This window comes from Simochromis diagramma, unplaced genomic scaffold, assembly GCF_900408965.1.
Source record: "Simochromis diagramma unplaced genomic scaffold, fSimDia1.1 OVJJ01000585.1, whole genome shotgun sequence".
Taxonomy (NCBI): Eukaryota; Metazoa; Chordata; class Actinopteri; order Cichliformes; family Cichlidae; genus Simochromis; species Simochromis diagramma.
In genome coordinates, this window is record NW_024387398.1 from 2,493,151 (window position 1) to 2,507,439 (window position 14,289).

The window sequence follows — 14,289 nt, forward strand, 5'->3', positions numbered from 1 at the left end:
GCTCCACCTGCCAGTAGCCACTGCGCAAATCGAGGGAACTGAACCAGCAGGACCCAGCAATGTCGTCGAGGGCATCGTCAATCCGGGGCAATGGGTAGGAGTCCTTGCGTGTGATGCTGTTGAGTAGACGATAGTCGACACAAAACCGCCAGGTACCATCCTTTTTCCGAACCAGTACAGCCGGGGCTGCCCAGGGGCTGTTTGAGGGTTCGATGATGCCCGCCTCTGCCATTTCCCTGATCTTCTGCTCTGCTGCGGCACGCTTGGCAAGGGGAAGGCGACGAGGGCGGAGGCGGATGGGCCGTGCATCCCCAGTGTCAATGTCATGTTGTACCAGGCTGGTTTGCATGCAGTCCTCATCCTTGGCTGCAAAGATGTCGGCAACAAGTCAAGTATCTCTCGCAGCTGCTGTCGCTGATCAGCCTGGAGACCCTCACAGCTCCTCTGGTATAGGTCCTCGACAGCTTGCTTGGTCTCTGCAGACAGTTGCGGTACTGCTGGTGAAGGGGAGGCCCCTTCCCCCGCCAGCGGCAACAGGTCCTCAGGCTTCCTGACGCTGGCTGAAAAAGTGGAGGCAGGCAGCGGGACTTCCTCTGTGGTGTGGAGCTCCACAGCCTCCGTGCCCAGGTAAAGGATTGCTCGGGACACGTCCACTGTGGCCTCCCATTTGGCTAGCAGGTCCAGGCCAATGATGCATTGGTCCTGGATGCTGGCTAGCCAGAACTGGTGGTCCACGGTGCAGTTAGCAACAGTCACCGGGAGGGATCTTTCCCCCTTAACTTTGGCACGCTCCCCCGTGACTGTGGTGATGTGGAGCTGAGTAGGCTGCCAACCCTGCGGTATTGGGCCATCAGTACCAGGGAGGACTCCAGCCTGTACCAAGGAAAGCGTGGATCCAGTGTCTATCAGGGCTCTACAGGTGGTGCCGGCAAGGTCACAGTCCAGATACAGTCCCCGTGTCTGGCCGAGCCGGCCAACCCGCAAGTCTGATTCGGAGGACAGAGTGGTGGCAGGGGGCAGTTCCTCCGTTGTGCCACCCCGCCTTAGTTTAAAGGCAGCTGGGGTGCCAGGCTTTGTGGGCTTGGTGCTGGACAGTAGCGTGCGATGTGGCCTGGTTCTCCGCACCGATGGCAGGTACCCCTGGATTGGCCTCCTGCTCGCCTATTCCCTCGCCGAGATCGCCAGGGTGGTGTGTTGGTGGTTTGGCAGGCCTCCTCCTCCTGGTCACTCCTTTCGTAGTCTGTTTGGCGCACTTGGTGACTTATGCCAGGGCTGTGTGCACCTGGGCTGAGCACATGCTCCACTCTTTCGGCCTCAGTTAGAGCTGCCGCCAGGGTTTCTGGTGCATGCAGACGGATGTGCTCTTGTAGTCGTTTTGGCTGGAGACCCCGGACAAAAGCCTGGAGGGCAAGCTCTTCTTGTGCTGCAGCATCAAAAGCAGGGTACCCTCTACGTGCATAAAGACGTAGGTCGGCAGCATAGGCACCCAGACTCTCCTCTTGTCTCCGTGGGCGGCTAGCAAGTTTATCTCGGGCATCATCTGCATGTGTACGGAGGCCAAACCTGCTCTGCATTGCTCTGGCAACAGCAGGCCAACTTAAACGCTCTTCTGGCTGAAGATCTGTGAGGATCTGCAGGGCCCTGCCTTCCAAGGCGAGGGCGACTTGGACAGCTGTTTCCTCTGTTGACCATCCGTTTAGCTGAGCAGCCAGCTGTACCTGGATAAGGTAGGTCTCTGGAGGTGCCTCCCCATTATAGCGTGGCAGCTTCATGCTCCCCCGAACAGGAGCCACTGATGGCAGCGGCGGCTGCACTTGGTCCTGGAGACAGTTGGCGTTGTCCCCCTCGGCTACCATCAGTGAGGGTGTGCTGCTCCCAGGCATCACCATGAGTGGAGGCTGGCTGGTTGCTCGTGGTCTTGGAGCCTGCAGCATGCCTTGGCGGCTCCGACAGCTCCCCAGTGGGCAGGGGTGTGAGGCTCCATCTGGTAAGCCCCACAGATCTTCCCCTGGCTGGCTTGCTGCTGCCCGGGGCTCTCCCCGCTTCTTCGATCGTGCTCCATTCACTGCTTCCAGGCGAGTGATAAGCTCCTCAATCTTCCTCAGCTCCTCTTCCTCTTTCAGAATAGTGGCCATGCTCTTGGAATCCCACTTCTGACACCAATGTGGCATGCAGAGGAATCTTTACAAAGAAGCTCACAGAAAGAGATTGAGCTTGTTATTCAACCCCAAGCTGGTAGGGGGAGCTCTTTATTACAACGCTTGCTGATGCTACACTGTGCTTCGAGGGTCATTAACAGCATAACAGAACTCACTTATGGTTGCATTCATTCTATAAAACAATAACTGTAAGTGACTTTGAACCGCAGTACAAACACAACATTCAAGATAACAGTTAAAAGTAGTGTAACCATAAACAATAAAACAAGAACATCTAAATAGCAGCACATGTCCCAAGGCATGATGGGAGAGAACTAGCTGTTCCCCCAACACGCCACAATAGGTTTAAATGTTAAACTAATTTCTTCCAGTCAGAGAATGTTGCATATAATTAAATTTTTACTTGATGCATAAAGTTAAAAGATTAAAACTAATAAAACAAGTTTTAAAAAGAGACTTTTCCATTTGATTACATTTTGTATGATGGATTATACAGAAAAAATAGAATTGGGCTGAAAGATCTATCGCTTTATCACCTCTTCAGGTTGTAAATTGTGTTTTTAAAAAGTAACTAAGTAATTAATTACTTATGAAAAGAAGTAATCAGTAAAGTAACAGGATAACTTTTTTGGGGAAGTAATCAGTAATTAGTTACTAGCCCGACGTCCCAGGGGCTAGCGATTTTTCCAGTCGGGGGTACCAAAATCTATCTCTTCCCTGCCCGTCGGGCTGTCAGAGGAAGGAAAAATATATGTCAGTGCTTTTGCATTCTTTCGGAAATGTAGCTGGGTAATTATGTCATTGGCATCGGCGAGCCACTGTCAATATGTGACATATTGAAATCGCGTTTGAATTTGCGCTTGTTTTTTGCTTTCACTTTGCAATCGCGCGAACTGTGTATAGAGAGCGACAGTACTGATTGGTGAGTGACGATCATTTGCGCACCAATTCCTCTGACATCTTCTTATCAATCGTTAGCTTACTATGCAAACATGACAAGTGAAATCTCCCGCAGCTTAAACATGTGAGAGGTTGATCGCGCAGAGAATCGCTGAGCTTATGTGAGTCCGTGTGTAAAAGCAGCAGGATATATATTTTAGTTCTGCTGAGCCAAATAAGACAGGTCAGGGTGAAGAAGTGACAGCCAAAGAAAAGCTTACCACAAAACGGAAAAGTTATGACAAATCAGACTATAAGGCAAAAAGAAAGTGCAGCTTTATGGTTTCATGGACAAAATAATTTCTGTGGCTGCGATATGATGAGCTAAATAACCAGGGCTGCACATAAGTGATCCGCAGGTGCGCATTCGCTGTCAAAATAAAAAACACGCACAAGATAAGAAGTTGCAACGCGTGTTTGCGTACATAAGATTTTCTGGAGGAGGACAGACATTTGTTTAGAACTCTTAAAGATGTCGAAGAAGCTCCTTTAAGCAATTGCTTTGGCGTTCCTCCACCTCCAAAGAAATGTCAGAAGGAGTCCGAACCACAAAAGAAGCACGTATTCTCGGAAAAGTAGTTGCAGGAGGTGAGCTGGCTTCAAACAAATGATGAACGCACAGAGATGTGGTGCAGAATGTGCCGTGAAAATTTAATAAATGACAAATTAAAAAGGCATGAACATTTTTTTTGTATCGAAAAAATATCGAACCGTGACACCAAAGTATCGAACCGAACCGAACCGTGAATTTTGTGTATCGTTGCACCCCTAATAAGTAGATATTTCTAAGCATAAAATACGGTGGCCCCTAGAGACAAAGCACACGCAAAATACAAAGCACATGCAAAATACAAAACACATGCAAAATACAAAGCACATGCAAAATACAAAACAAATGCAAAATCAAAAACACATGCAAAATACAAAACACATGCAAAATACAAAACACACGCAAAATACAAAACACACGCAAAATACAAAGCACACGCAAAATATAAAACACATGCAAAATACAAAGCACACGCAAAATATAAAACACACGCAAAATATAAAACACACGCAAAATCCAAAACACATGCAAAATACAAAACACATGCAAAATCCAAAACACACGCAAAATCCAAAACACACGCAAAATCCAAAACACATGCAAAATCCAAAACACACGCAAAATCCAAAGCACAACGGAAGTGCTCCAGGACGCTAGGGGCAGTGTTGAGCTCGATTTGCAAAATAAACGGCAAATTTGTTGCAAACACACGGAGATGGATACCAGCAGAAAACACCAGCAAGGATAGACCAACCACGCCTCATAATAAAGGTAATGTGCAAACTGTTGTTAGTTTGATTGTTGTTGTTGTTTTATTACTATGAACGCTTGGTTTATGCTTTGCTCATGGAGAACTGGTTTAAAAAAAATGGATAAAAGTATGAAAACGTCATGTTTTAGCGATTTCTGTCCCTTGCTAAACATAAAAAGTAGCATGCTGTGCCGTTTATATACATATATAGAATGAAAGTTAAGATAAAATATGTAATCTTATTTGAATATTTTGCTCTGAGTAATTGATTGAAAAACATTCTCATGGTCAAACAAGTATTTGCAAGTGAGGTTATAAAAATCTAAGTGTAATGTTTTTGGTTCAGGAGTCTTAATGTAAGATGTGAAATACTTGTATTTTCTGTGGGTTGTAGTGAATCTTAATTTTGTAAAACATTTGATGGGGTAATTTTTACAGATGTACTGTCCCTTCTGTGGACACCTCTTGGCAGACAGTCCTGCCTTTTGTAGTCTATGTGGTAAAAACATCAAGTTTTTAAAGGACATCACCAGCACTGTGTCGAGAAATCCTGCCCTTGGTGAAGAGGCAGCAGCTCTTCCATCTACCAGTTCCAGCATCCTGACTGGCACAACTATACAGACTACACAGGGTAAAAAACATATTTGTATTAAATAAATCTTCTTAACTGTCCGTTCCCTAAAATAATAATTTTTTTTTCTGTTTATAGCTGGGAAATCATTAGTGGAGTCATTTAGAAAATTTAGGGATGTGAAAGAAAGGGAAAGAAAGGCATTTTTTTCAAAGAAACACCAGGAACAGAAGGACCAGAAACCAATTAAGGTATGTCATAAATTTGAACGTGGAAGTTGACCACTTTTGTTGCTAATACAAAATCCAAATTACCTGTAGCACTGCCAAGGCATCGCTGTAAATTTCCATATGCATATGAAAGGAACTGTATATATTGCAAGGGTGGCCAACTATGTCCTCTACAGCTATGGACCCCCCCAGACTATCTCTGTTTAATTTACTTTGAGGCTGATTGCTGTTTATTACCTGCATATGGTGTGTTCAGCTAATCACAACCTTGGACATTAGTGTTTCTCGGGGAACGTTGAAGAAACTAGAAACGATCTAGTTGCCGCTCTTGGGGATTGTAGTTCACCACTGATACAGGGCTTACAATTGTTAACCTGATCAGAATTTCTTAATTGTCAGCCTTTGGTCAACATTCCTTCAATAATATATGCCCCCTGTTAAAACTATATTTAGTCGCTAATGTTGTCTTTTGAGTCACAGCACAGCTGGATCACAACTACAGATCAGAAATAAAATGGAAGAGAGGGAACACCATGTAGGAGCAAAGATGTAAAAACATGTTATTGTTAATCTCATTCCTAGATACAGATTGGCATCATGAGAAGGACCAGTGATGGTATAAGACCTGTTCGAGGAAAGTCACTTCCAGTTGATGTTCATTCTCACTGGTCAACTGAGCAAATCTTGTCTGCCGGCGTGAAAAAACATAAGGACTTTAACCAGGACATGGCCGATGGACCCTATGTACTGCTATACCCTGATGCAAGGGAAGTTAACACAATTCCTGGAACCAACACCCCTTTCAACATCCAAAAATACAAGGATGCCATAGGGAAGGCCTATCAAAGAGTAACTCTCTACATTTGCAACCATGATGACTTCTTAAATTATGGTTAGTGATTCTGATAATGCAGTGACAATCATAAATTTTCGATATTAAAAATAATTCAAGATTTTTCAAAAAAATGTTGATCAGAGAGTGACATGGTTTTGCCACAGATTTTAAATATATTTAAATTGTGATTTATAGCCAAAGTGTTCTATATGTTTGCTAATTGTTCGATATAGCTTTCAATACATACATATATTTAAATTAGACTGTATGTTTTGAATCATTGAATATTTGCAGATTGCAACACAGAGTGTGAATCTGAAGAGGACAATGAAGTTCAAGTAAAAGCAGTAGAAAGCCCACTGTCGGACACTGTGGTTAGTCTTTTTTTCTTTACCATTGTTTTGTGTGTGTGTGTGTGTGTGTGTCTGTGTTTGTATACACCAATATAATCAAGAAAAGTTTAAAGTTTTAAAAAGTGCTGTTAAGCTTATTTTACTACTTATCAGGTATGGGATTTTCCAGATAATCACAGCACCCCGGAAAGAGCACCTTCAAGAAATAGGTAAGTTTTGTATTGTGGAGGATACAGTGCGGCGACCGTGAATAGTGAGGAGCCAAAATACATTATTATGTATTATATTGTAAATTCTGAAATTATTTAAATTCTTTACAGGGGGTCAAACTTGCAAACTTCTTCTGAAGTAAGACTCTGAAAAATGTCATTAATAATTGTCATACAGGCTACAAACATAAAATATATTAACTGTTCATATATTTTTGATATTTAGACTCAAGGTCCCTGCTACAGGTATGTTTTGGACACAGAAATTTGTGTATTGAGACACTAGACCAATAAAATCTTAGTTAACTTTAGATTTTAAGAAATGTTCTACTTTGCCCACTAAATGTTTTTTATTGCAGCACATACACAAGTGTTTATGCACCGATTGTAATTGATAGTGACTCAGACAAAGAAGTTCTCATCGAAAAGGATGAGAGTGAAACACAAAGGTAAGTATACATTTAAATGTGAGAATGTAAATATGCTAAAAGTGAGTATTAACATCCTCATTTTATGTGATATTAAATAATTTTTTTATGTTCTAGTACAAATGGCCTGACTGCTGCAGAAGTACTTGAAGAGCTGGCGTCTAAGACAATAAAAACATCTGTCAGCAGATTTAATATAAACAGAGCAAATGTTTGGGACGGAGCAGCTCGGGGCTTTAGACGTGTGTCTTACAACCCAACTGATGATATACTTGTGAAGTTCAGCGATGATGCAGGACAGCGTGAAGATGGAATGGATAATGGTGGTCCTAAACGTGAATTTTTGACATTATTAATGAAATGCCTTAGATCACGACGAATATTTGATGGACCTGAGGACAGCAAATTTCTTACATTTGACAGCGCTGGTGAGAAAGTTATACCATCTGACTATAAAATTAAATTAATACATTCTGAAGTTAAGCTTGGATGATTCATTGTTTATTAAAATAAAAAGGCATTTAATTTAAAGCATCATTTTAGCATAACTAACTAAATACATCCATTACCAGCTGCAAGAGAGGATGAATATTTCCTTGCTGGCAGAATGATTGCCACATCATTGGTACATGGTGGTCCAGGGCCTGCCTTCCTCTCCAAGACACTCTACCAGCATCTGATTGGGACAACAAAGTCTGATGTGGTGGAGGTCACAATTGAAGATGTAACTGATGAAGCTACAAAAGCTTTTCTGTTGGAAGTATGTTGATTTAAATATTCTATTTTAAAACTACAATTTCTTTTGTTATCACAAAGATTGATGTGTTAATTGCACATTGGACTGTAACACTGTGCTCCAAAGTAGTTGTAATTTTAATCAGCATGCTAAGTGTACCGATGTTTGTTAATTATGAACAAAGATAAATGTTTGACTTTAAGTACAGGAGTAGAAAACAATACCAGAATAACATGCTTTAAAATATAGACCAAACATTGAAGTGCATTAGTAATTACATTTAAAATAATTTTGATGTGAACGTCATGCACAACAACCTGTGATACTGCAATTTTCTTTTTTTCTTATGTAAACACTAGATATCCAATGCTGCAACGCTGAAGGAACTCCATGGGTGCATTGAAATGCATTGCAGCTTATTGCAGACAGCTGGCTGCTATGGATTTCCGGACTCTTTAGATGGTAAAGGCAACATCATTAAGGACTACCTTAGGTGGTACATCATATACCGCAACCACTTCTCAATCCAAAGGTAACATATTTGTAAGTATTTGGACTGATACAAAATAATGGGGCAATGTAGCTACACTATTTTAATAATAGTTTTTTAACAAAATTGTTTTTAAACCGTAAGCAACACTATACTGAATTGATAACAGACCACAGCTACAGAAGTGGTCTGCCTATTTTTTTTCTAATAATTTGTATGTTTTTGCTTAATTTTACAGTTTTGCATCTTGCCTTTTTATTTATTGTTTCCATGGTTAATTATACTTGTGTTTGTTATCCTAATGTTTGCAAAAAGGTTTTGAGTTATCATGCATGTGGTTTATTCAGTATAGAAAAAATCATGTGAAGCTGCAAGGACAGAGATCAAATTTCAAACTTTTGAACACTTATTCTATTAGAATTCTTGTTACTTATCAGTCCCCACATAAAACGGACAAAGCTGCAAACACTAGTTCAGCTAGTGACCATGTTTAGGCAGGTACTTTAAAAAATCCAGTGCAAATTTGATGTTTGTAGGTGGTTTGATCTTTTACATTATTGGTTTTATTGAGAATAAACCGTACTGTACTGGCTGAAAATGCATTTGCAACATTGTGGCTGAAGTAAGTTAAGCTCCAGTTTGCAACATTCCCTTGCTGATGAATACAAATGCAGATGGTAAAATATAAATTCTGAAGGTGGCATGGTGGAGCAATGGATAAAACAGACTGGGATTCAGAAGGTAGCACGTTTGATGAGAGCACACACACCAGGTGTGTCCTTGAGTAAGACAGCCAGCACTAACTCACTGCTCACCCCAAGGGTGATGGGTTAAATGCTGAGATCTAATTTCCCCCTAGGATCAATAAAGTATTTAAAATTCATTGTGCTTTTGGAATAATTAAAATAAAACATTCAAAAAGTGTTTTTCATGTTTTTATTGTAGTGCTGATGACAATTTTCCCCTTATAGATTTAAGGATGGCCTCGCAACACTTGGTGTAATCCATGCCCTGCAGCAGCATCCTTTGTTGTTCCAACCCTTCATGTGCTCAAGACCAGAGCCACTGACATCTGACTTTTTAGAGGACATGTTTGCTGTGGTCCTGAGCGAACCTGGCAGTTCAAGACGGCAGGAAGAAACCAGGGTGCTTGGATTCTGGCGAGACTATCTGATAGACGCTGAAGGTTTGTATAATACAAAACTTGTACTGCAAACAAATTACTACGATCAGTGCAAACCAATAAAGCAGCTCTTTCATGAATATTACTTTTATGATGTTTTTTAAGTTTAAACTGTCAGGTGATATTTCTGCTATAGAACAGGTATTTGTGCTATTAATCTTGGAAAAAAAGGAAAAACATAATACTTTGGAACATTTGAGGATCCAAGTTTCTGATATTCTGCTTTGTATTTGAAATTTTTAGAAAATAAAGATTTATCTTTAGCTACATTCTATTTAATTCTAGATACCAAAACAGCAGTCTCCCTACAAGACATACTGATGTTTGCCACGGGCCTAAACAGCATTCCACCAGCTGGAATGGAACCAAGACCAAGATTGCTGTTTGGTGATGCATCACGTTTCCCAATTGGGAAAACATGTGCAAACACCATTGTGATACCAATGGCTCAGTCATATAAGCAGTTCCAGGATGATATGGACTTTGGAATATTAAACTCTCCTGGTTTTGGTCTGTATTGATCGACTTACAGTTTGATCCTCATACTGTAATGTAGTCTTCATGTCAACTGTGTTTTTGTTGTTATACAAAAAGGTTTGTTTAAAGAAATTGACTAGATATCTGTTGGGCCAAGGCCTTTGTTTTAGTTACAATGCTAAAGTAAATGTCTGTGATTTGAAATGATTACTTTTAGTACCCTTAGCTTTAGAAAGAATTCCCTTTATATCTATTCTAAATGGTGAATAGTAGTATTCATAGATATTGTACATTTTACACAATTTGTATGTCAGTGCAAAGTGTAATTTGCCTTGTTAAGGTTACCAATAAATCTTATTACTTAAATTAGAGTGTTTTTACTCCTTTATTTTATATCAACCTGTATTAATAAAGCTAATAATACCAACACGTGTCTTGCATTTAAGGTGGAGGTTAAGAGAGTCTTCACAATATCATCTGTTAGGAGAAAGAATTTATTTGATCGCACTGTCACAATTGATATTCTTATTTGGAAAAACACAAAGGCAATTTTTTTTAAGTGACTATAAACTGATGAACTATAATTGTGTTCTACTTGAAGCAAAAAACATTTTTTTAGCCTTAACAAAAGTGCAGGTGGTGCATTATTATAACCACAAAGTGGAATCCACAGTTCTGGGATGTGTGGGAACCTTGGCATTACAACCCAGCAAGCCTTTTTAGTCTGATGTAGTTCTCCACACAAGATTCAAATGTCTGGGATGAACTGAAGCCACTGTTTAGTCCTTCAAAATATTCCTGTAGGTGAGGGTCTCCACAGAAATCGGGAGTTGAACTCATCCTGAACTGGCTCAGCTCTTGATGTCCAACTGCAAGGCCACAGTCGCGTCCACCAAACCTAAAAGTTTGTACAAGGAAAATCTTTAATATTAAAATACTAAGAAAATGCAAAAACATCCTTGTCTCTGTAAGGGGGGGGGGAACTATGCTTAAAGTGAACATATGCTTTTGCTTAAGACCTTTGGCTGTGTTATGGCATCGAATACAATAGAAGGTGGTCAGAGTTCCTGTAACTACCTGTCTTGAACAGGTAGTTATGTTGCTGAAAACATTGGCAGATTTTTGTTATGTATTTAAGGAGATAATATAAAACAGCTTTTCATGAATTTTAGCACTGGAATCAACATGTGAAAAAAGTAGACATATTTAGTCCAAATTTTTGGTGGTACAAACACTGTGGTGTCTTTTTTTTATGACCATACAGTAAAAGAAGACTATATGATCAAGTGCATAGATCAGTGCGCCCCAGGGTGGCTGTGGCTACAATGTAGCTGCCATCACCAGTGTGTGAATGGGTGGATGACTGGTTGTGTAAAGCGCTTTGGGGTCCTTAGGGACTAGAAAAGTGCTATACAAATACAGGACATTTACCGTTTATAGATTAAAAGGTGCTAAAAAAAAAAAAAAAAAGTCATTTTTGTGATTTCTACTTAAATTAAAGAATTTTGATTTTTCACATTTGTAATTGACAAGTGATACAAACCTATGAGGCAGGTAATACATCACATCCGGTTTACCAGATGGACAGCGTGACTGGCTAACTGGACGGATCAGGTGCGTGTTCCACTTTCTTTTGCATTCATCCAGATCCCTCTGAAGCACAGCCATGAAAATGAAGCGCACCAAGCACATGTGTTCATAACTACCATTAAAGAGGTGCATTTCCTTCATGTCACTCAAAAGGTCCATCCAGAACTGTGTTCTAAAAAAGACAAAAACATACCATCAGATCACAAATCACCAGCCTTCAAAGCCTCACTATTTCTTACATTTATGAAATTGTTTCTTGAGTTGACGTAAAGTGCGTGCATTTTGGATTTCTATTCATCTCTCTTTCTTTATTGACTATTACAGTTTATATTTTCTATCTTATACTTGTATGTAACATAATGGCTACACATTGAAGCTATAAAGGAAAGGTGGTGTAATACACATCAAGGCTTCTGCATCACAGACTATATATTACAGCCACACTTTTATCTGCTTAATATAGTTGTTTCTTGAAAAATTTTAAAACCTACCGCTGTTTTCTGAAGTACGACCACCAGCTTTCAATTCTTTGATTTGTTATTGAAGATCCATACATATGACTGGCAGCTCCTGCAAAAAAATCCTGATGAGATGACCGTAAGGCACAATGCATTGCTGCCATCGTCCCATTTTCAGTGCCGCAGTCTGTGCGAAGTCGCACTGGTATGACTCCAAACTCTGAAGCACACTGAACGTAGTGTTGAGCTATGACTTCTGGGTTGCTGTTAGTTGCTCCGCAAACCAACCATAATACCTTCCGCGAATAGCCATCAATACAACCACTGATAGTCAAACCATATGGCTTTAATTTGTCATATCCATCAACATGCCAAGTGTGGTTTGGTCCAGGTGAATCGTAAACTCTTCGTACAAACTTTTTCCTTGAGCGCTTTTGGACTCCAGATGGGTCGAGCTCTGCCATTATCACCATGACATCATGCCTTTTCACAGAAAGATGGCGTTTCTGACGCAGTGTCTGCCACATTGAACGGTATCCATAATGTTGACCAGGTCCCTTCAGCTCTTCTATTATTGCAGCACGAATCAAGGCCTGACTTGAGTAATCTTTTTTGCGGGACAGTGATAAACTTCTTAATCTACATTTAAGTGTGGTCAGACTGATCTTCTGTTTATGTTTTGAGGCCAAAATGTCCAAAATTTCATTATAGGAGTAACCGTCTCTGAAATATTTCTGAATGAGGTCTTCGATGGAAATGTTTTCTTGAATTGATCCTTATAAACAGAATAAAAAAAATAAATAAAAAAAAGATGGGAAATGGTAAAATAGATCATCAGACAAGAAATGTGCAGTTTTAAATAACAATGACATTTTAAAACCAATGTATTGTTTCATTATTAAACTAAATTAATATGTTGCTTATTTGGGCCTCAGTAAATTCAAGACAAATAAAGTCTACAACTATAACCCTAACCTGGACGACTAAGAATCTTCACAGATATACCTTAATGGTTTAAATGATTGCAAAATAACGTGTATGCAATTTATATAACATAAAAATAATATAGTACATAAGGACTGCATTCAAATGTAAATAAGCTGTAAACAGCCAAATGGCAGCTTTGTGAACTGGTTGAGACAACCTTTTTTTTAATATGTAATTTGTGAAATACTTACTGTTGTCGACAAACGCCAAAAACTCAATATGTTTGCCACATGAACCGCAGAACTTGACAACTTCTCCCACGTTATGGCCACAATATGGACAAAACATTCTTATCCTGAAAGACACAGCATTTTTCTTTTAAAATAGAGTATTAAAACGGCAAAGGGCAGACCTAAGCTAAAGTGTATATACACAAACGCATTTCCAACACAACAGCTACGTTGCTAGCGTAAAACAGAACTTCCAAAACACAACTACTTACATAACTTAAATTACACAATCGAGAGCATATGTGTATTAGTTGTTGATTTATAGACAAACACTAATATATATTCAAATAATTAAAAAAAAAAGAAGGTTCATTTACCTTTTACTGCCACACACCAAATCCGGTCATTAGAAACGTCATGGCTTATGTAGCCACTAGGTAACAAAAACTCAACACTGCCCCTAGCGTCCTGGAGCACTTCCGTTGTGCTTTGTGTTTTGCATGTGTTTTGTATTTTGAGTGTGTTTTGTATTTTGCGTGTGTTTTGGATTTTGCGTGTGTTTTGTATTTTGCATGTGTTTTGTATTTTGCGTGTGTTTTGTATTTTGCATGTGTTTTGTATTTTGCATGTGTTTTGGATTTTGCGTGTGTTTTATATTTTGCGTGTGTTTTGTATTTTGCGTGTGCTTTGTATTTTGCGTGTGTTTTGTATTTTGCGTGTGTTTTGTATTTTGCGTGTGCTTTGTCTCTAGGGGCCACCGTACATAAATGATAATCAACAATACAAAACCTGACAGAAGCAAACCAGGTTGTAGTGCAAATCAGTTAATTAACTTATTGCAGTTACAGCGCAGATGTGAACATCTATGTTTGTTGGGAGCAGTTCTGATTGTACAGTCTGACAGCTGCAGGGAGGAAGGACCTGCAGAAACGCTCCTTCATGCATCTAGGATGCAGCAGTCTGTCACTGAAGCAGCTCTGCAGTTCAGCAACATTTACATGCATGGGGTGGGAGACTCTGTCCATCAGAGATGTTATTTTGGCCAGAGTCCTTCTGTCTCCCACCACCTGCACTGGGTCCAGGGTGCATCCCAGAACAGAGCTGGCCTTCCTGATGAGTTTATCCAACCTCTTCCTCTCAGCTGCCGATAAACTGCTGCTCCAACATATCACA

General features: G+C 40.1%; 2 protein-coding genes across 5 annotated transcripts; one reads left to right on the forward strand and one right to left on the reverse strand.

The window, feature by feature from the left end:
* Nucleotides 1-4,249: 4,249 nt before the first annotated feature.
* Nucleotides 4,250-10,137, forward strand: LOC120720483 (G2/M phase-specific E3 ubiquitin-protein ligase-like). 3 transcript variants are annotated; one of them, XM_040010203.1, is made up of 14 exons: nucleotides 4,250-4,419; nucleotides 4,838-5,030; nucleotides 5,109-5,221; nucleotides 5,783-6,092; nucleotides 6,330-6,409; nucleotides 6,542-6,597; nucleotides 6,709-6,736; nucleotides 6,824-6,843; nucleotides 6,957-7,046; nucleotides 7,143-7,453; nucleotides 7,598-7,785; nucleotides 8,121-8,293; nucleotides 9,223-9,437; nucleotides 9,720-10,137. In XM_040010203.1, the coding sequence occupies exons 2-14, from the start codon at nucleotides 4,838-4,840 to the stop codon at nucleotides 9,953-9,955; spliced, it is 2,013 nt and encodes a 670-aa protein (XP_039866137.1). In that variant the 5' UTR covers nucleotides 4,250-4,419; the 3' UTR covers nucleotides 9,956-10,137. The 3 variants fall into 3 exon arrangements, with proteins under 3 accessions (XP_039866137.1, XP_039866139.1, XP_039866138.1); XM_040010205.1 differs by lacking the exon at nucleotides 9,720-10,137 and having other exon boundaries at nucleotides 8,121-8,304; nucleotides 9,223-9,333; XM_040010204.1 differs by lacking the exons at nucleotides 4,250-4,419; nucleotides 5,109-5,221 and having other exon boundaries at nucleotides 4,917-5,030; nucleotides 9,720-10,130.
* A 251-nt stretch (nucleotides 10,138-10,388) lies between these two features.
* Nucleotides 10,389-13,533, reverse strand: LOC120720495. Of its 2 annotated transcripts, XM_040010220.1 has the most exons (5): nucleotides 13,494-13,533; nucleotides 13,138-13,241; nucleotides 11,993-12,734; nucleotides 11,455-11,673; nucleotides 10,389-10,809 (listed from the first exon to the last, which is right to left on the reverse strand). In XM_040010220.1, exons 2-5 carry the CDS (start codon nucleotides 13,232-13,234, stop codon nucleotides 10,611-10,613), a joined length of 1,257 nt encoding a protein of 418 aa, XP_039866154.1. In that variant the 5' UTR covers nucleotides 13,235-13,241; nucleotides 13,494-13,533; the 3' UTR covers nucleotides 10,389-10,610. The 2 variants fall into 2 exon arrangements, with proteins under 2 accessions (XP_039866154.1, XP_039866155.1); XM_040010221.1 differs by lacking the exon at nucleotides 13,494-13,533 and having other exon boundaries at nucleotides 13,138-13,386.
* Between the last annotated feature and the right edge of the window lie 756 nt (nucleotides 13,534-14,289).